General features: G+C 37.8%; 1 protein-coding gene across 1 annotated transcript in view; it reads right to left on the reverse strand.

Moving 5' to 3' along the window:
• Positions 1-22,196, reverse strand: part of FREM2 (FRAS1 related extracellular matrix 2) — a 123,533-nt gene that overhangs the window by 13,444 nt on the left and 87,893 nt on the right. Inside the window, exons 7-16 of the mRNA XM_064645815.1 lie at positions 22,008-22,157; positions 20,324-20,533; positions 19,857-20,054; positions 17,742-17,906; positions 17,479-17,661; positions 13,965-14,095; positions 12,895-13,053; positions 11,712-12,015; positions 9,337-9,468; positions 8,395-8,726 (exon numbers count right to left, since the gene is read on the reverse strand). Of these exons, the coding sequence (XP_064501885.1) occupies positions 8,395-8,726; positions 9,337-9,468; positions 11,712-12,015; positions 12,895-13,053; positions 13,965-14,095; positions 17,479-17,661; positions 17,742-17,906; positions 19,857-20,054; positions 20,324-20,533; positions 22,008-22,157 (1,964 nt within the window). The remainder of the gene's footprint in view (positions 1-8,394; positions 8,727-9,336; positions 9,469-11,711; positions 12,016-12,894; positions 13,054-13,964; positions 14,096-17,478; positions 17,662-17,741; positions 17,907-19,856; positions 20,055-20,323; positions 20,534-22,007; positions 22,158-22,196) is intronic.

Genomic DNA, 22,196 nt, shown 5'->3' on the forward strand with positions numbered 1-22,196 from the left:
TTGCCACAACTCGCTTTCACGTGTGACGCTCCTTGACCTACACAGTATGCTACCAAAACCCTTTCAACTTACATTGTTTGTATCATTCCACAATATGTGCTAGCATTTAGACAGTAAACAGTCTGGAAACACACAGAATCACAGAATTGTCAGGGTTGGAAGGGATCTCTGGAGACTATCTAGTCCAACTCCCCTGCTAAGCCAGGGTCGCCTAGAGCAGGTGACCCAGAAATGTGTGCAAGGGAGTTTTGAATGTCTGCAGAGAGGGAGACTCCCCGACCTCCCTGGGCAGCTTGTTCCAGTGCTCTGCCACTCTCAACGTAAAGTTTTTCCTCATGTTGAGGTGAACTTTTCATGGTTTAGTTTACAGCCATTACTCTTTGTCCTGTCACTGGGCACCACTGAAAAGAATCTGGCACCACTGAAAAGTAAAACAGTTACACAGACTGGTAGATGAGTTGAGATGCTACAGTTGTAGATTATTTTATACTAATGCTTCTTTGTTGGCTTTAAATAAACACAATCGAGAACTTCTATTTGGAACAACAACAACAAAAAGGATTGCTTCTCTATATGTATTGGATGACAAATAGAAGTTAGACAAAAATATTATCCTTTAGTAGCAAGTTTATCTTTGTGATGCCTACCTGCACGGGTATCTGAGCAATTATTTTGGACACAGATTTGCTAAGTTGTTCCAAATAACAACACAGTATCCTCACTTCTATAAAAAAATATAGCTATGATGTAGCTCTAGAGTGCCTCATGGTTTGCCTTTGATTCAGGAATAACCTCAAAAATTTGTCGTTTCCTGGAAGTGTATCAAGAACTGAATATATGTGGCAGTATAACGAACATGTTTCTATTGTAAGGTCATCCCAGACAAACTGTGTTGGCTTTTCTCTATGTGTTTTTGTTCTACAGCTGCATGATGTACAGTAACAATTAGACACTGAAGTCAAAGATCTGAAATTCAGTTTGCCTATGAGGAGGAGACAAAAGCACATGGAAGAGGATTTAATATATGTCCATTATTCTCTTGAACAGAAGCATACACAATGCTAAATGACAAAGTAGAGGACTGGAATATCAAAGTGAGAATTTAATGACCTTGAGGACTAGAATAATAGTAGTGAGATGAAATTTTATACCTTAAAGTATAAGGTAATAGAAACCAGTCACAGAGATTTCTGGTAGAAATGAAAGACACTTGTTAGAAACAATAGAGGGGAAAAAAATTTTGGGATGTGAGTTGATCACAGCATAACTATGATCTTCCTACCTTCTGCATGTGCTATGATCCTAAGACAAACTGAGGAATGAGGTGGAAATTAGAAGCATGCATGTCATTATACAGAGCACTAGTGAGAGCTTATCTGGAAGAGCTTTGATCATCCATGCTTGAAAAAGTCTAATTTGCATTGCAGATTGTACAAAAAGGAATCAACATAATCACCAGAATGGCAAAACTATCTGATGAGAAGAGTCTAAAATAGTCAGGTTGTTAAGCCTAGCACGACAAAGGCTGAGAGGGAATAAGAATGCTGCCTATATACATCAAGAGACGAACAGCGGAGAAGGGCTACTGATGATGAAAGATGGTGCTGACATGGGAACAAACGGGCATGAGATGACCATGACAAACACAGGCTAGAAATCAGAACAATTTCTAGCCTTCAATGTGGTGGCATTCAACAGGAATAGTGAGGTCATGAAATCTGGTTAGTTTTTAGATTAAGTTTACTAGAGTTTGAACAACATTATGTAGAGCTAAAACAGTAGCCTGGACAGGGGGATCCACAAAAGCTCTTCTAGCTGAGTATCTTATGCCACCTCAATTAAAAAAAACCAAACAAAACCTCCTTTCAAAGCTTTTCTTGATTTTCAAGTACAAGGTATCATCAGGTCTTCATGAATATTGTACATAAAGAAATCCCTTAATGAGGTTTTTAAGACACATTTTAGAGTTTTCTTGACTCCATTCAATGGGACCCTAGTGCTAGCGAGCTCAGAGCATTTGTACTGGTGGAAATCTAGTAGTAGGATCCCTTCTGGGACAAGTTTGCTGGAAACACTGCTCCTCTGACGTACGTTACCATTACTCATGGGAAAATCTGAAACTCTCTCCATTTGTAGGACTCTAGAATTTAAAAGGTTCTTTCCTTTTAGTAAAATCTGCAAGAGATGTCTAGACAGCAGGGCTGTTTGCCCCAGCCTGGAATTTATTTGTGTACATCTAGGTGCTTCCATCAGCATAGCTGCCCTCATGTGATTCCTGGCATGTGGGAAGAGGAAGGAGTTCTTGCTAAAAGCTCATTGAGTTTTTATGCACACAAACCTTTCCTTATGCACTCATGGATTTGCAGGTGTGGAGGCAAACCTACAACACTTATAGAGAATTACTGAATAAATAATTTTCTCTCTTCTAACAATAAATGAAAACTTTTAAGGGCCTATTGTTTCTACAAGGGGAAATCTACTCTTCCATAGGCAGAAAAATCTCAAGATATGCTATATGAAAGAACCTTTTGATACAATAAAAATAAAATACAGAGGAAGTTGACTGCAGAGGAAAACTGTGTCAAAGTGAGCAGCCACCTCCTTGCCCCCACTCGTCAAATGAATCAATGGAATGTGTTACACAGATGGAGGACTCTTACTTCTCTAGTCCTCTTAATAACATTGTTTAGACAAACATGAGAAAACATTCTTTCCATTGAATTATCTTTCTTTTCCAGCACTGCCTGCAAAGCCTATTGAAAGCAGCCAGCTGTTCATACTATATCTCAATGTGACACTGATGAGACCAAAATGGTAACTTAGAGCTCTGTAAATGTAGGATCAGCTTAACTGCTGTGGGAAGACAGAACAGGTGCATTATGTGCCTACATCATATATGCACAGGAGATTTTACCAGTGGCATTGACAAAATTACATTCACTAACATCAATTTTAAACCATAATAAGTGGGTGTAAATTTTAGCCTTGTGATACCGGGAAAGAAATACAAACTACAGCTACACCTCAGCTGAACTGAGGAAATTGTGTCTGCTACTCTGTGACAATGCCAGGCCTGGAGAACTAGAGAAGACAGAAGACAAAAACTGTTCCAAGGAGGGAACAGACGCTTACAGTTAATATCTGGAAAAATGTAGATAACAAATCATCAAGTAGCACACCTCAAAATTCATGTGTGTGAGAAAAGAACATGATTTATACTCAACATTGCTATAAGTAGAGTTTCATGCATTTTCTTTGCAAGATAAATTATCACAGAGCATCAGATCCGGTTTTGAATACTGAAAATTCTCATTTAAGACTTAGGAAGTATTAATGGGAGTTTTATAGGTGTTCTTTTGTTCCTCTTTCAAATCAAACTGTCAAACTTCATTAAGTAAAAAACATAATTATTTTGAGAATCTGTCACATAACAAGTGAGAATATTTACAATAAAAAATATTTTCAGTAAAGAGTTTGGGGCTTGGCCTCTGTGCTGCATTTATAGTGTGCTTTATTTAGCTGGCTTACATTTCCAGAGGACAGAACTTGGCAGTGAGTGTGTATGTACACTGACAGTACTGATAAAATCAGAATTAGACATTAGAAATAACACAAGTTCATGTTTTATACTATATATTTCATTGAAACAATTCTATTTTTGTCCTCCAAATTGCCATCTCATTTTCTATTGTGTCTACTTGCTATGTCTGTGAATTTGAGCCACACAAGTTTAACAATGCTATCAATTAATTGCATACAGAATGTCAATATGGCAAACCTAAGATTTGGCCCCAACAAGGAACTCAGCCAGGCAGGTCACAGGTGAAATGCAAAGCATTGTTTAAAGAAGTCTGAATGGAGAGGAAAATGCAATACAGCCTTGAAATGCCAGTTTCTTGAAAAAATTTAACCTCTGACTTTGTTACACAGCTGGTGCATTAACTTTATAGTAGCTTTTTCTTCACAGCTTACTAAATGCACATGTTTACAGCTACAGAAGAAATGTTTGGCTCTTAGTGAGGTTGCATGTCAAGGAAATATGAGTCGTAGGGTTTTCTTATACTTGACTGTGGTGGCTAGAGTGAATATAAAAATATGAAAACAGACATTTCTGTTTATTTACATTTTATAAGATCTAATGAGATTTTCAGAAGAGATTAGTTTTCTCCTGAAAGTATGACTTCTGTAAAACTAGAACTACTAACTACTAAAGCTGGAAATATACTGTTTCTGTGTAACAAAAACCCTCTGCAAGCTGCCTTGTATAAGCTGCAGCAGTACATTAGTGATTTTAATCTGTTTGCAGATGGGATTTTCAAACATTCAGTGCTGTAACGTGTAGCATAAATATGAACTGAACCTACTGAACGACAGACATTTTCACTTTGGGCCAGAAATAACTGGTTTTTGAAGAGAAAAAGCAAACTGCTCAGCTATACTCAATTACTGTAGTTTCAAGGTATAAATCTGTACATTCAAGTATTTTAATACACATTCTTCACCTTCTTGTTTCTGAAAAAGACTTGATTAACTAGTTGTTAATAAAATTTGTTGGAATGGTAATTGCCTTGCTTCCCTATTCCAAGTCTGGCAATGGACTGGAACTAGGGAAAGCAATATCCATAAATAAATACCTGTCCAGAACCACACAGAAGCCTTCAGATGCCAAACTGCTTGACTATAGCAAAGAGGAAATGAAGTATAACAGTAGGAAATGAAATCAAATGATACTTCACACTCTATCAAATAAGTGTAGGCCAACACTTCAATATACACTTTTTTAAAGGACAGTCACTTGCTTTGTTTCCATTGTCTCATTTTTTAACTTCCTTTCATGAAGATCTGTCATTGTTTTAGAACCTGCATCTTGAGAATGTGAGATGCCTGTAGTACTTGACTTACACAATGTCCCCGTGAAGTAAAGTCTAACCTTTATTAGTTACTTGAAAGTACACAGGAAGACAGCTCTCAAGTAGGCGAGTTTCCCTTTTTAAGACCTGTATATATCCAAATGCAGACACTGAATTTCAGGCTGTGACTGCGGGTTCTCTTAAAGAAAACTGCTAATCATTAAAGCTGACCTTAACTTTAACAAGGACAGAATTCTAATCCAAATTAATTAGCTCACTTTAAAGAGGAGTAGGCCTTTATTTTTAAATAGAAGTTCCTTCAGCTGCACATCTAAATCCATATTTAGATACATAAGTGCCTGATTTTTCAGTTGTGGGCAGACCCCAGGAACAAACCGTCAAGCTGTACACTGAAAGGAGTGCTACAACTAACTCACACAAGGTTTGCTCATGCACAGAATAATTGAGAAAGAGAATGGGTCACAATCAAAAGGCCTCAAAGGAAAAAAAAAAGAAAACTAAGACCTTCTCTGTATGTATTATGACAGTTCATGAGTTCATGGGAACTGACTAAGACAGCTGCAGCTTGCAGTAAACACTAGGAGTTATGCCAGAAGAACCACACCAGCTGCAGGTCTCCCACCTCACTTCTTGCTCACTAAAGTTCATCTTCTTACCCTACCATAGCAGGAGTTCCCATAAAGTGAAGGTCCACATTATGTAAGATATTGCCAGATCCTTTTGTGAAATCTCTCTCTCTGAATCAACCTGGCTATCTTTGACCGTACAGGTACTGGAGAACTAGAGTCAAAAAACAAAATTTTGAGCCTAAAGATCTAGCCAAAGTATTTGGTAAATTCAAGATATTAAATTTGCAGTGGTAGCAGAGGATGTGGTAAGAATGTTTTTGTTATTTATCTGTTCTGTCTGTATTATAGGATTTAAACTTCCTTTGTGTGCTAAAAAAATGGTGAAAACCATAGCTGCCAGCTTTCCTCTCACAGAGGAGGATTATTAATTGTTCACTGGAGGAGAAAAAAACAACAATGGTGACAACCACAGAGATAGGGCACTGACTGCCTCCCCTCTCAGTTGGAAGGGGTCATGTGAAGATAAAGACCAAACCTGGAGAAGAATTAAATGGAGGTGGGAAAAACAGGGAGGTCAGTGAAGTGCATACTGGCTGTGGGGTAATGCTTCACCGCTAGAAGTAATTCAGCTTGATATTTCACTTTAAACACTGTAACCTTTTAGCCATAACCTACAAGGCACTAAAGGGTGACTTCAGCTGCAGTTTCATGGCTCTCACAGCTCATGTTCACCCCTCTCTGCTTTTAAATGAGAGATCTTACATAAAGTACATAATACTTCTGGAACTGAAGGAAAGGACAGCTCTCTTCCTTGGCCACATTACCACTTATGCATGTCCCCCTAAACTGAATATACGGGTTCTTTTAATTTACTAAAATACTGGAATGGTGTATATTTTCTCCTCTCTTTATATGCACATAGACATAAATAGGTTTTATTTAGATACACATTTGTCTAAACTAGATATTCAGCCTTCCCCCTAAAGGACACAACAGTATTTCAAATAGAAAGGATTCATACCAAGTCTTCCCTACTTTTCACTGAAGTAGAACTGGCTTGCATAGGTCACAGGATCAGAGTTACAGCTGCTTGGAAGTTGTGTGTGCTTATGATTGTGTTGTCTGGGAAATAAGAATATACCATTGTATATTGCATGGGTAAAAGGAGATAGCCAAAGGAATGATGAGTTGAAGAAATGAAATCATTCTAGGAACAGCAAAGATTCCTGTCATTTTTATCTTGTGGGAATGTGTAACGTTTACATCCCACACTGGGATGCCTTCCCCTTCCCTCTGACAGGTTCATAGTTTCAGTGGAATGCACCTGTAGGAGGATCTGCTTGCAGCAGAGGGGCAAGCCCAAGCAGATGCACGAACAGTGAGCTCCCAACAACAAGGCAGAGACCTTGAACTGGTCTCTGTAACAGACAAGGAACCAGAACTGATGACAAAGCACTGGGATGACATATCCATCAAGGCCTTTTAATCTAAAGGCAGAAGCTCCATTCTGTTCTGGTCTTATGCTTTACAGAGTATATAATCTCTAGTTAAGAGGGACAGAATGTTAACCAAGTTAACCAAGGGCTAAAGAGATCCTGGTGCAATTTCTTTTCCAGCAAACTGACTGTATCACCTGCAAGGGAGCTGATCCATGGAGTAAAATGGACTTCAGGTGTGTAAGTATAACAAAAACAACAAAAAAACCAGTTTATCTGATTAGATATCTATATGTCCCTTGGCAACTAGGCTTTTAGTAGTACAGTAGCTTTGTTGTTGCAAATGCCCATATGTTTCTTTGGGCAACGACACACTTTTCACATCTGCCTTATGCCATTTGGGACTAACAAAATAAGAATTTGTGTATATAAGTCTGTTGAGGTCTGATAGAAGGTGGGTCCCTGGTAAAATGTTAAACAAGCAGAGAAATTATGGCCATTTCTCAAAGCAGCCTCATCCTTTTCACTATGGTTCAACAAGGAACCCTAGTGCACCAGGAAAGTCAGGTACCTGTGGGCAGATTTCTCGGAAATGAGATACTGCATTTCCAGTTTTTCTTCAAGCCTGTAGGATTACTCTCCAAAGAGGTTTTTCTGTACATTACAGACTGCTCTTCAGAGTTACAGACTTTGTACTTCAGAGCCTGAGTGAGATCAGACAGGCTTATATAGTGACAACATAAGGAAGACCCAGGGATTAATTTCACTGTGGTTGCACCAGAAGAAATCCTGCACTGTTTATCTTCCACATTTCTAGAAAACATTTTCCAAAAGACACCTGAAGATCTCTCCAATCTCCTTCTTTTAACTCCCCAACCACTTTCACAGCTCTGTTCTTCAGTCACTCCATATGGCAGTTTCTCTGCTTCCTGACCAAGGAATTTTTTGATGGGTAATGTGAGACCACTGTGCTGTCTGCATTGATGGGTCTTGTTACCCAGTGAGCAAAAGATCAGCAGAGTCAAGCAGCTGGTAGGACACTGCAGTCCATAGTTATTGGCAAGAAGTCCCTTCATAGTATTTTAAAACTGTTTTTTAAGATACACCACAACTAATACTAAATAGCCCAGTACTATCTATGGGCTAAAAGCAATATGTCAGAAGGCTTTCATTCTAAGAAAAGATTAAATTGGTTCATTATACAGTGAAAGTGGGATTAGTTTGTCCTAAAATACTCCAGAACTGTACTGGGAGAAAATCGTAGCAAATTTAATTCAAACCAAATTATTCTCATTAATTTTAATTGGACAAGGATTTCACATAGAGCTTATTAGCATTTAATGGATATTGATAGTTTTAAGAAATAAGCCAACCTGAGGAGAAGTCTATTTCTTTTTAAGAAAAAAAGAATACTTTTCAACTAAATTAATTCTAAACCCACTTAATTCTACTAGCATAGGTGCCTCATAAGGGAAATACTTTAAGAATACAGTACAAAATCAAGTTATAGTTTCATACCTGTCCATCTGTCCCAATGGTGCCTCCACAATCTGTGAGGAGCTCAGACATGTCATAATAACTAACAAACTCCCATAAACAGGCTTCCAGATTCAGATTGCGGTAAAAGCGCAAGGTATTGAAGCCTCTGATTGTTGGGCTGTATTGATAGGGAATGGTCTCTCCAACCACATCTGGATTCTTGGTAGCATCAGTTAAAAAACCATGATGGGTTTTTACTTCTGTGTAATCCAACAGGTTGGAGCATTTATGGTTTCCAACTCTAGTTCCATCAGGACTAAGTGTCAGCTCAAAGTTGGAGAGTTCTCTTGTAGAAATAACAGGCAGCATGCCTAAAAAACATTAATTTATAGCACTATCACTAAATGTCAGTTTTCAGAGCTGCTTAATTTAGCCAAACTTTGTCAAACATTAAGCATATTATCCAGTGTTTTTGTATTTTGTATTGCACTTTAGAATTCAAAGAAAGTTGATATGCTAAGTGTGTATGAGTGCTATCCACAATAATTATGTCTGTATACTATGCACAGCCAAATAAAATATTTATAAACATATTAAAATTACATCATAATAATATTCAACACATCAATATTTCAATAATAAAAATTTCATTTGACTTTTTCAGAAGCACATAATAATTAAATGGGATATTTCCATGCACTTCAAAGGAGTTTCACAAAGCGTACATCTAGCTTAATTTATGTAAATTACCCAATTAATCTGAAAACACTAAATCTTCACATCAGAGACTATGTATCAATACCGTATTTCATCCACCTTGTTGCAAACTGTGCTTGTTCATTCATAACATTTTCCTCTGTTCCCACATGTTAGAAGGTCATATTATTATTTTGTCTATTTAGAACAATATGACCAATAAAATAGCTCAAATAACAACATGTTGTATGAGTTCTCCTAACTTCACAGCTAATTTTCTCATACCATCAATATGTGGCATTGTGACGGTCAGTTTGATGAGGTTGGCATAATCAGGATCTTCTGGGCCAGTATAGCGCAATTTGGCAGAGAATGGTTCTGCTCCAACTACTCCTGATATACGAGGTTGACAAAGACCTAATGGAAAAAAGAGAAAGCAACCTTACTTTTATGTCCAGAGAAAATAACCTATACTTTCCCTTGCACTATTTTAGATGCATTTTTTTTCCCGCTCTACAGGTTTCCAAAACAACAAAAATTTTCTTGAATGACAGCTAAACACTTTGAGCAGCATTTTCCATTCTGAATGGGAATTTATGCAAAAGAGGATTCAAATAAAAATCAGTACTCGATTAACTAGGACACATTTTCAGAACAAGGTGGTGATGCTCCATCTGTAGCTTTTCAGTTGCACGTGTCAACCATATTTGTAAAGTTGGTGTCAAGTGTCATACTTTCTTACAGTGGTCTACAGAGGTGTTAATTCCTCTCACCCTCTTAAGCACATACAAAGCTTTATGAAAAATACCTGACCAGTGTTCAGTAGTTTTTGGCACTGGATTAGGATAGGCACCTACATGCCCTCACAGAACTTTACGATCCTTCTGTTCCATTAGCAACAAAAATGTAGTTAGAATAATTGTGTCAAAGGACCTCTGGAAATACTCTGCTCAAAGTAGAGTCAGCTTCAAAGTCAGATCAAGTTCCTTAGGGACTTGTTCATTTCAATTTTGAATTTCTTCAAGAAAGGAGAATGTATAACCTAATTTGATAATCCTTTCTAGTGTTAGTTCACTGTGTTCCAATACCAGTCCTGGTTTGTAGAACCAGAAAATTAGGTTTGTAATCATATGATCTGAGATATATGCAATTTGTAGTTGCACAGTTCAATGCAGATGTGTCTGCATTCTGGCTATAAGAACCACAGCATTTTGCCATGTGATGGCCAAAAGATCACAAAGTACATTAAGTAAGAAACTAGCAGACATGGAAAATCTAAACAGTTCCCTTTGTCCTTGTTCTGCTCTTTGCTCATTTCTGAGGGATTACAAGAAAAGAAAAGGCTGGGTTCTCCTCTTGGAGGACTTAATGGATCTGGTGGACCTCATCTGGTTCAGCATCTCCCAGTTGGAAACTTCTGACAGGAGGAAAAACATTTTTTTTCTGCAGATGATAGCTTTTAATTTGTTTTTTGCGTGATTGATTGTTTGATGGTTTTGTGGTTGGTTTTTGTTGTTTTTTTTTTTCCTCAAATGCAAGTAAGATGTGCTAAGGAGATTAAATGCAGTTTTTTGCACAACCTGATTTACTTTTGAGAATTTGGTCTATATACTGGAGGTCAGGCATCCTCAAGGTGGCAAATATTCAAGATTTTGGCAGGTTGCTTTGATCATTGCACTTCTTTCCTTCCACATCGCAAGTTAGCTCAGGTACTGGAAGTAATATATCATGTAATGTATCATGTAATCATGTAATGTATCTCACATAAACCGCAGCAGTTAATGTAGCTACAAAAGCAGCAAAGATGACACAAAGAATGCAAAATGGCTGCAGAAGGGTAATCAAATACGTTTTGCACTTTACCTTGGTTGCTGATGTTACTCATTCTCCATATCATACTGTAAAAAATATTATCTGTGATTTTTGTAACAAAATAGCATATGCATGTCAGTGCTTCATCTCTTGTTTCATAATGATACTCAGTATGAGTTTCATGAAAGGAGTTGGCTAGGCAAAGGAGGTAGACTACAGTAGCTGATGGCTGAGAGAATACAGCATCAGTTCAATATTAGTTAGGCGTCAGAGATTCAGAGAGAGACAAAGAGAGTAGCAGAGAAAGAAGACGGATGAATATTATGAATACCTCAACCATGAAAAAATTTTGTCCACAACCTGTTATTGGACACCACTTGCTTTAGTCCTTAGTCAAGGAAGACACTGATTCTCAGATGTCCGGCGAGGCCTGAATGTCAAATGAGGGTTTTCTTCTGGCTAGGCACTCATATGCCACCCCTATGTGGATTTTCCAGTGTCCAACAGGAGCTGAGCCTATACTGCATCATTACTACAGTTGAATTCAAAAGCCAACAGAAGATAGGTTTCACTAATTCCAATGCACATTTTATACTGTTCTCATGAACATACAAGTTTGCAGTGTGGATTATTATTCAAAGATGCGGAGAACTAGCACAGATGGAAAACATTTTCTTTATACAATTCTTTGCTGTGTGAAGAGAGTTTTTGTACCATCTCTATGAACAACAGAAGAAAAGCCGAGACTGTAATGTTAAAATGCCTGATCACGTAATCAGATTTTGTTAGGACAGAATTTGGGATCGAAAAGAGACCTCTGAACTTTGCATGAGGTGATGATGTCTTACCTTCTGATGTGCTGATAGTTACAATAGGGCTCATAAGCTCAAGACCTTCATTCCCATCTGAATTCACAGCCCGAGCCGCACACTGGACACGAGAACCAGCTTGAAAGTAAATGGAGTCGAGCGTAATCATTTTAGAGGACGTGAAGAAGGTATCAAAGTCAACCTCCTTCATGGGGCTGGTCACACCATCAGGGCCAGTGGGTGCACTTACAAGCCACCGGTACTGAGTCAGAGTATTATTGATGTTCTCACTGGCACATATAGAACCAGTCTTGTCAAAGTCTTCATATTTAGGATTACAAGCCTGCAGAAGAAGGCCGATATGTTAGCAATTTCTTTGCTTCATGGCAAAGGAATTTTAAGTTATCAGGAGTCACAAAACTCAACAACATGGAACTGACGATCCCAGTGAATCTCTTAAGAAATCACCTTATTTTGACAGTAATGCTTTCAACATTGTTAGGGTAGATTAAAAGGCATATCTAATTATGCTTATTGAAATAAAAAAAATATTTTAAATTATGATATATAGGTGAAAATGTGGCATAGTTATGAAGGCACAAACTACATTCCCACATACTGATTTAATTTGAACTTCTTCCTTTGATCTAATTCTGCAAATATCCTTTGTATTTCAAAATTTTCTTTTTCTTCTTATTTTTTTTTTTTGACTTAAGAGAACCATTCAACACACGGCAAATTCCTGTGTATAAGATATGTGTGAGAAACAAACTGAAGATGCAGATGGACAAAAATGTTCCACAATGTATATGCATATTCATGTAAACTTTTCAGTTGCAAAATTACAATGAAAGAAGCCTTCAGCAAACAGCACTCATTTTTCAGTTTGTGGCACTCATTGAAAACAATGGCTCATCTGTTATCTCCAGTGATTTTAACTCTGCAAATTAAGGCAAGATAATGCAGGAAATAGTAAGGTCATACATAGACATAGTGTGAGTATCAAACTGTTCTCAGTGATGAACAAATGAAACATCTTTCTATGTTTTTTGTCTCCTGAATATGGATTCATTATCCAAACAAATCAGATTAGCTCTGAGGACAGTTCTAGCTTGAACTCGTATGTGACTCATCACAATATTGATCAATACTGGGTGCCTAAAATCCACCACACAAAATCTGTATACTGATTTTGTTCCATTTTTTCCCCAGAGATACTCACTGTGATACAGATGACAGGATAGCCAGCTACAGGACTGGTTCTGTCTTTGGCTCTAGAAATATCATCATATATCAAAAGAGATGCAACTTGAGGGACAGAGGGAAAAGTGACGTCTGCCATGCTGTTCATTTCTTCTATGTAAACAATGGCCTTGGCTGTCTGACAATGAAAAGACAGAAACAGTTCTCTGTGAAAATTAAATAAACAAGGGGATTCAAGCTGGACCTTGATCAGAATATGTCTAGCCTTTGAAACATTGTTCCTAAAGAAGTTCTAAAACCTCAATTGGATGAGCTATTGAGAAAGGGTTGAGGAACTGCAAAGTACATTGCAGAGTGCAAAAGGAAGAGGTAAAATGATTTTTTTCTTCTCAGTACACTGAAGATCCCAGATCTTTAGCCTTGTGTCCCAGCTTTCTTGAATCACTTCAGCATGCTGGTAGAACCCCAGTGTGCACTGTGTGCTTTAATACCTGGTGGAAATGGTCTTTGTCATCAGCAAAGGTTCTGTCTGGCTATATTATTGTATTCATATATAGTCAGACTATATGTGGTATGACACTAATGAAGCAGCCAGAGAATCTCAAGAACATTTTATACCAGAGGAATATACTGTTTAAATTAAAATTATGTATGTTATAATGTTAAAAAACCAAGAATATGTGGCTATTTCATCTCACACAACAAGAATAACATTAACATGGTTTTGACAGCAAAAGTTACATTTCACCAATTGCTCTTTTTACAGCATAGAGGTTACACTGTATTGCCAGAGAGTGTTTCCAAGAGGACATCAGTTTCTAAGACTGATTATGTGAGGAGAACGTGTGTGGAGTAATATCTTGAAGACTTCAGTCTTTCATTGACTCTATGTCCCATCAACACCATTGCCTTGGCAACATAACGTTTGGTGTAGGTGCTACCATGTCAGCTGAGATGATCCTCTTTGTCTTTTAAGATACAAGCCAAGATGGTGCGAATAAATCTTAAAATAAATGTAAAACTATGATCCAGAAAACAAGAAGTCTGTTTATCAGATTTTGTTGTTCAGGACTTGCATGAGCTTGTTACCTGTATTTCTGCAACCATGTTCTCATCAGGCTTCAGATGAACAGTGAAGGCTTCTCTCATCTCCCTTACTCCATCAAAGAGAACTTCAACTTCCACAAAGTGCTGTGTTTCACCCTCTTTAAACTCAATTTCTAAAAACATAATGAGACACTTAAAAATAAATCTGTTGTTCATAAGAAGCTGTGATTCTAGGCCCTGCCATGAGAGATGGCAGCTAATACTCAGTTTTCAAATTACAGCTGTTTGTATATTTAGTTTAACCTATTTGATAATAATAATGAATAGCAGTGGACATATGTGGAAATCACTGAAAATGTGGCATCATCATCATCAAGAGATTTGTAAAGATCAGGATATAGTCTAACAGAACTTAATATTTTGAAAATTATCTGGGACTAATTACATTAATGTTGGTAACATATGAATGACGAAAAGACTGAATGATTTTAAATAGATAGTATTGTCAGGTCTTGCTCAAACAAAGTGCATTTTAATACAATGGTATATACAAAAAATAAGATAAAAATCTAGAGTTACTCAACAGTTCTATATTTTGGAAATCATTGTCTCTGAAAAAACTTTAGAGGCCATGGTGGATAAAAAGTTCAATCTTAACCTACTAGATTGGGTTTTCAAGGCTTCTGGTCATGGGTGGGCTGCAGGGGTGGCTTCTGTGAGAAGACACCAGAAGCTTCCCCATGTCCAAAAGAGCCAGTGCCAGTCAGCTCCAAGACAGACCCACTGCTGGCCAAGGCTGAGCACTGCAGTGATGATGGTAGCACTGCAGTGATGATGGTAGTACTTCTGGGATAACACATTTAAGAAGAGGAAAAAACTGCTGCACTACAGCATCTGGGAAACAGCAGTGAGAATATGTGAGAGAAACAACTCTGCAGACACCAAAGTCAGTGAAGCAGGACAGTGAAGAAATGCTCCAGGTGCTGGAGCAGAGATTTCCCTGCAACCTGTTGTAAAAACCACAGCGAGGCAACTCTGTCTTTGCAGCCCATGGAGGTCCATGGTGAAACAGAGATCCACCTGCCACCCATGACAGAGCAGGTGGAAGCTTGAAGGAGGTTGTGACCCTGTGGGAAGCCTGTGCTGGAGCAGGCTCCAGGCAGGACCTGTGGCCGTGTGGAGAGAGAAGCACATGCTGGAGCAGGTTTAATGGCTTTTAAGGACTTGTGACCCCAGGGGGGACCCACTATGGTGCAGTTCATGAAGAACTGCAAGCCATGGGAAGGACCCACATTGTAGTTTGGGGAGGACTGTATCCTCTGGGTGGAACCTCATGCTGGAGCAGAGAAGAGTGTGAGGAGGAAGTGTCAGAAATAAAGTGTGATGAACTGGCTGCAATCCCCATTCCCCATCCCCCTGAGCCGCTCAGAGGTAAAGAATTTGGGAGTGAAGTTAAGCTCAGGAAGAAGGGAAGGGTGGGAAGGAGGTGTTCTAAGATCTGGTCTTAAATCTCATTACCCTATGGTGATTTGATCGGTAATAAATGAAACTAATTTCCCCAAGGTGAGGCTGTTTTGCCTGTGATGGTAATTGGTAAGTGGTGCACTTATCTCAACCTTTTTGTCATATTTTCTCTCTGTTCTCTTGTTAAGGAGAGGGAGTGACAGAGGAGCTTTGGTGGGCACCTGGCGGTCAGCCGAGATCAACCCACCACACTGACAGTTAGACAGTACTATGATTCTTGACTATAATAACTACTAAAGAAAAGTATAGAAACCATTTAACATTTGTGTCTAGAATGGGTGAGAGTGATGATAAAATAATAGGTGCATGTCTATCTACTATTTTTATTTTTTAAAGGATGCCAAATTAACTGAAGATGGTAACCAACAGAAACTAAGGACCAGAAGAAAAAAGAAAAGACTTGCAGAAAGTGATGTTGTCATTGGTATATTGAAACATCACCATAAACAAAATATACCAAGTGCTAAAGAGCTCTGCATGTATGACAAATAAGGCCCAGAGAGGTGATGGGGACTGATCGTGAAGTAAGATCACTGATCAGTGAAGTAAGATGTAAGATGCTAAGAAACACTCTTCCTCTCCAATGCCTTCAAATCAGGACTAGATGCCCTTTCCAAAGACAATGTTTTCTCTAACCAAAGTTATTGGGTTCAATACAGAAGTATTTGGGGGAAACTGGGAGAATCTTACAATCCACAGTGACTCTGATTAAGTGATCTAATGATCCTTTCAGCCTTAAGTGTTATTAAGCCATGAAAATACTCTGTGGTAATAAACATGCTATGTGATAGCTAAGAATTTTACTGATTTTAATTTTGTCAGACTTACCTCAGAGACCCCAATTAAGGATGTGGTTTTTGTACCCATAGCTGAATAGGTAGGTTCCCTAAACCCACAGATATTCTGAAACCTGTGGGGAAATCCTGCACATCACAGACCTTTCTCAAAGGCTTCTGGGCAGAGGCCAAGAGCCTCTTGTTCTGCAGTAGTTTCCCTTGAAAACTTTGCTCCCAAGTGCTGTCAGTACACAGCAGGGAGAATGTAAGCAAGGAAATGCATATAGGTAATGCATATGGGGTAAGTATGAGCTGACACTAAAAGTTCCTGTGGTTTTCAGGAGGAAAGAGCAAAACTCTAAAATGCAGGAGGCAAAGGGACTAGAATTAGCAAGCTCTGGGTTGATGCTTTGCTTATGGCTAAGAAATTCTCTCTTCAGATATCACTAGTGGCAAATGCCTTTCCTGTGGAAACTGAAGATAGCCCAAGGTTGTTGCTGGATGTTCAAAGGTAAGTCTTATCTTTCAGCTGAACTGGACACAAAAATAGTTTATCCAAAACTGTGAAAACACTCCAGCAATGAATCATTAATCTTAAAACACAGATTAGTATCATGTATTATCATAAACTGTAGAAGACAAAAAATTCATAATGCTACAAACTCCATTAGTCATTCCCTAAACCATGTAGGTGGGCTATTAATGAAAAGAAGTTTATCAGCTAAGAAATTTTTCAAACTGTTGTGCAACTTCTCTCCTCATTCATTACTAGTGAGGAGCAGCAGGCAGTGAATTGCAGAAATATAGAAAGAAAACTTTATTATTATGAATGTAGAAAAACAAAGAGAAATATACATGAATTCCTACATACAGTAAAAGCCATTATCTTTATGAATTGCTCAAGAAACAATCACACAACATATCCTAGGAGAAAATATTTCTTCAGAGTAATGGTATTACACTTCACAAATATTACTAAGGTGGAACTCATACATTTCTTCCTCAACTACTTGAGCTACAGATGTTTTCAAAGGAGTCACAACTGTTTTGTAAATATCTTTACTGATAACTAGTATTCCAAGAGTAATTGGCTGTTGCATACCACCAGGGATCTGTCCACACTCAATTTGAATAATAAAATGCATTATGGAATGTGGTTGCAAATTATTGAATTCATAAAATTATTTCATTTTTGAAACATTATGTTACAGTCATGATTGAAAACTAATAGTTGGATGTGATAAGTATGATCCTACCTTCTGATATAGGGTGATAGTCTTCTCCAGAAGTAGCAGATCCATCCTTTGTATGAACTCTCACAAGAGAAACCTTGGAAGTGTCTCCCAGACGAAGCACTGGGATTTTTACAACTACTACTTGTCTTGTGTCCTTTGGTTCACTCACACTAAATTTGGTCTCACCAAACTTAATAATAGCTTCTGCAATTAGAAGGAAAAAAATGTTTTTAGACCACGCAAATGGACTTCTAAAAGCCCGTAAAAACAAAATATTCTCTTACTGTCTGCATCATCCCGAATCTTTATCAGTGTCTCATTTTGTTCACCAACAGAGGCACCAAAGGAAGAATCACTTCTTGGAGTGCCAAGAACCAGACGTAGTTCTTCCTCTTCTTCATGGAAAGTATCATCCATAAGCACCAGTGTGCAAGGCTTCTCAGTGTCACCTGCAATCATTCTGAAGGTAATATCAGGCAGAACTTAGGTGTTCTTTGCTCTATTACAGCACTTCTCTCCAAGATCAAACCACAGGCTGCTTCTGCTGGCCAAGGCATCCACCTTGACACCACATAAGTTAATGAATAATGACAATAATGAAAGCAGAATTAGTAATCACTACCTTTCTAGGGAAACTCAATTAAGTGGAATCTCCCATTTTGGGACTTCTCTAAAACAAGTTTCTATTTGGTATATCCACTTTATACATATTATTCCTTTGGTTTTACCTTAGAAGGAAATGCTCCTTCTCAGTGACCTCTCCCACAGAGTGCCTTGAAAAAAATAAATACTTGCACAAGGAAGCAGAGCAATAGAAACTTTCACTAATACTAATGGTAATTTTGTCCTAAAGTTTTCTATTTCAGATCTCTTTTGATTGGACACTCTCCAACAGTGCGGACTTTGACTTATATTGTTCCATTTGATTTTAAAATATTTTGAACTCCCACTGATTCCAAGTGACAATAAATGTTGCCTTAAAAATGCTTTGGAGTATCAAAATGTTCAATTTTTCACTTGCAAATCAATGTGCCTAGACTTATTAGATGTTTGGAAACTGGGAAAGCAGCAAGAGTTATGAGTGGTGTGCAGTGTCTGGCACCCAGCATCAGACTTGGTGGGCTCATCATCATATGAAAGACTCCTACATCCCTGACAAAAGGAACAGCACAGGAAGAGAGAAATGAGGTCAATTTACAGCTGTTTTTCATCGTTACACATGCAAATATGATCAAGGCTCTTCAAGGTGAAGAACCAGACCAGGATGCTGACTGTGTTCATTTTCTGAGGTTGTTTTTTCCCCCCTATAGAAAATAAATTATCCATTAGGAGGAGGAAAAAAAACCCCAAAATATTCATTCTGCTCATTGTCACACGGGAAATGTGAAAACTGAAATGAAACTGCTACATTTTAAATATGCCTAAGAAGCTTATGGAAAAAAGATGTAATTCTGGTAGACCTATTTGCTCCTTGTCTCCACAGAGAAATGGTAGGATGACACTCAAAAAAAGAAAAAAGTCATTTCCTATGTGGCCCAGATGCATTAATTCTTATAAGTTGGACTCTCATTTGTAGTTGCACAGGAGCAATGGCAAGGGTGTAGATTATATGACAGCACTAAAAGCTGAGGCCAGCTCTAAATAGAGATTGAACAACTCACTTTTTCAAGAGAACTTTGATAAATGTCTACAGAAATATTAAAGTCATCACTTCTGTGATAAGGGCATACCAAGGATTTCATGCTGATGACAGAAATTGTTTAGGGCTTGTAAAAAATATTACGTGTGTTTAAACTTCAAAGACTAAAAGATGAAACTGTGTTTTGCACACGTTGAAGGAATTTGGCAATATTCTTTCAAGGTAGCAGCATTTGATTTATTTGCATTTCATCTCTGATGTGAGATATCAAGTACCTGATATTTGTGGGTTGTCTTAGGAAAGCCTCAGTGGGAGAAAAAAATACAAGCAGAAATTAGAGAGCTATACCCCTGTTGAAAGATCTATTACTCATTCCAGTGCAAGTCAAATATATTTACCAGAAATCTGCTTAACAAAGAGCAGAACTTCTGAAGTTTCCTTTCTGACAGCAGTTCTGCGCTTCTACTGTGTTATCCTGAACTGTTTTTTGCTATCAGAAAGATTCTGGCATTCAGTCTGAACTTATATGAAGATAAGTCCCTTTGGTTCTTATTGATTATCCCTCTAGGTCAGAAGTGAAGCAAATAGAGGCAACATAATTTCTGGGCACTCTTCCCATTGTGTAGGAAAAAAACCACCTTTGTTTTCCAAAGTGGTCTTTTTGGCACTACTTTATGAGAAGACACAATTAAAACAAAGCAAAGCAAAGCGAGCATAACATGGTAGACTAAGGCCTTCTACAATAAGATCAAGAACTTACCAGGAAGGAATGTGATGATGGAACTGTCAGTATTAGGACGTTCTTCAAAGTCCATCATTACCTGAGCTGAACCTTGCCTTGTATAGCATCTCACAGTGGATGTGTATTGGATATCCCCACTCCTATATATCATGGCAGAAATCTGTCCGTCATTTTCATTGACTACATATACAGATTCTTTAAACTGCATCTTAGGCACTGGGAAGAAAAACATAAAAAGCATGTGTAAAGTATAACTGTAGAAGTTCTTATATCTTCCCTCCTCTATTTCAGATTTATTTAAGTTACATTGCACCAGATATATAAAATAAGCAGCCTGACAGGAAAGGATTTAACATATTGTCTCTAGCTGAAATGCGTAGACTCATTAGCTTTGGTGTGCTTCAAAAGGACACTTACTTGTGTACTGCAGTCATCCATCCCCTGCATAAAGGTGAAAAGGTAAAAAAAAACCACAAAAGACTCACAATCAGTTGCTGAGTCATTAATGAAGATGGTGGCCTTGCTGGGTTCTCCAAGGGCAGCATTCATGGGCATCCTTAGCACAAGCTCAAACTTCTCAGTTCCCTCTAACACTGGCTGTCCAAGATCATCCAGAATTACCACACGAAACGTCTGCATATTGACTCCGGGGGAAAAATCCAAATTACGACTGATGCCTACATAATCTACTCCAGCTACCAACGGAAAAGAGATAAAATAGGATTACATGTAATGAAAAATGAAAATATCTATCATTAGGCAGTTAGTTATAGGTAAATCTATTTTTTCAATATTTTTAATTGCCAAATTCTGGCATTTACGTAAAGCAAAACTATCTATTGACCATCTGAGGTGGACTATACAATAAAACAAGTCAATATTAATTTACTTTTTGTTTAGTGATGATTCGAGTCACAAAATGAGGCTGCTTTTGTTCTGCTGTAAACCAACAGCTAGTCCAGAACAACTAATAAAGTTTGCTTGAAGTGAGAAATAAAAGTAAGCAAAAAGCTTTGAGACAGACTCTGGAGATGAAGCAAAGTTTTTTGGAAAGAAATTTCATATTATTTTGTAACAAAGATGCAAGTTTTGAGAGTAATGTAGAAAGTAAAGGAGAAAAGGCCAGTGAGCCGATTGTAAGGAAGAACCGATGTTCAGAGGAGTTGTATAAAACAGAATGAATGGAAAACAAACAAAACAAATTCTGCTCAGACGACATCAGGTGAAGTCTGTCACCTTACTGTTAAAGGCAGACTGATCTGGGTTTGTCTTCTTTTGCTCGGTTTAAAGCAAAGCAAACCAATCCATAACATGCCAATGAGAAGAAGGCAAATAAAACAAGATACTGACTAAAATGTGACCCTATCTTGGAACCAAAGCACTAAAGGTATCTAGGACTTTAGGGAAGGACTGAATTTTAATGTTCATTTTTGTGGATAATTAAGATTCTTACTGTAAGAAAATATTTTTCCTCCCCAAAATAAAATAACTTAAATATTCAGGATTAGTTAAAGATACCAGATCATAAAAGCAGACTCATAAATGAAACAATCATATATTTTTTTCAGAGTTCATAATTTTCTTTCCATGAGAAAAATACATATATGTTATGTGTGATACAAATATATGATGTTTAAATATTCCTGAAATAACAGTAAAGTTACACTCAGGATAAGCATCTAAGGAAGATGAATTTTACACTATCTCTATATTAATGTCTTAAATAAATGCTAACATTTGTTTCTGCAGACAAAGTTTCTGTCAAAGCATCACTGAACCACACAGCTGTAGCGATCCTCTTCCTGAACAGGGTACCAGGTAATAATTTCTCATTGCCTACAGTAAAAAGGAGAGGAGCAAACTCTGCACGCTGTAAGTGATTATAACTCTGTGCCCAGAGTCTGCTGCTGAGGCAGCAGCAATCAACTGCCTTTGTAGCATAGCATTCTACATGAGGATTTGAAGGCACTTCTCTTAGTGCTGTACTTCACAGTTGCTCCTAATCCTGTTTCTTTCAAATTCTGTAACTACTTAATTTGTTCTAAGAAGAAAGATCTCCTAAGAGAAAGAGACATACATTTCATCTTATGTAGCTGAACCTATATCAAGACCCAATGTGCTAGCATTTGTTGAGAAATATTATGAAACTAGAGTAAAACAATAACTTACCCTCTGCAGTTACTGGTTCAGATTTGCGAGACCTCACTGTAACAGAGGCAGCTTTAGACAGATCAGTTCCAGTCCTCCCCACACGTACCTCAATGTAGCCAGCACTCTCATCAACATAGTATTCATCATTTCCAAAGTAGAATGCTGGTTCTGGTGAAAAAGGAGTAATAAATGTTTCTTTACCTTACA

This window comes from Pseudopipra pipra, chromosome 2 (genome assembly GCF_036250125.1).
Source record: "Pseudopipra pipra isolate bDixPip1 chromosome 2, bDixPip1.hap1, whole genome shotgun sequence".
Classification (NCBI taxonomy): domain Eukaryota; kingdom Metazoa; phylum Chordata; class Aves; order Passeriformes; family Pipridae; genus Pseudopipra; species Pseudopipra pipra.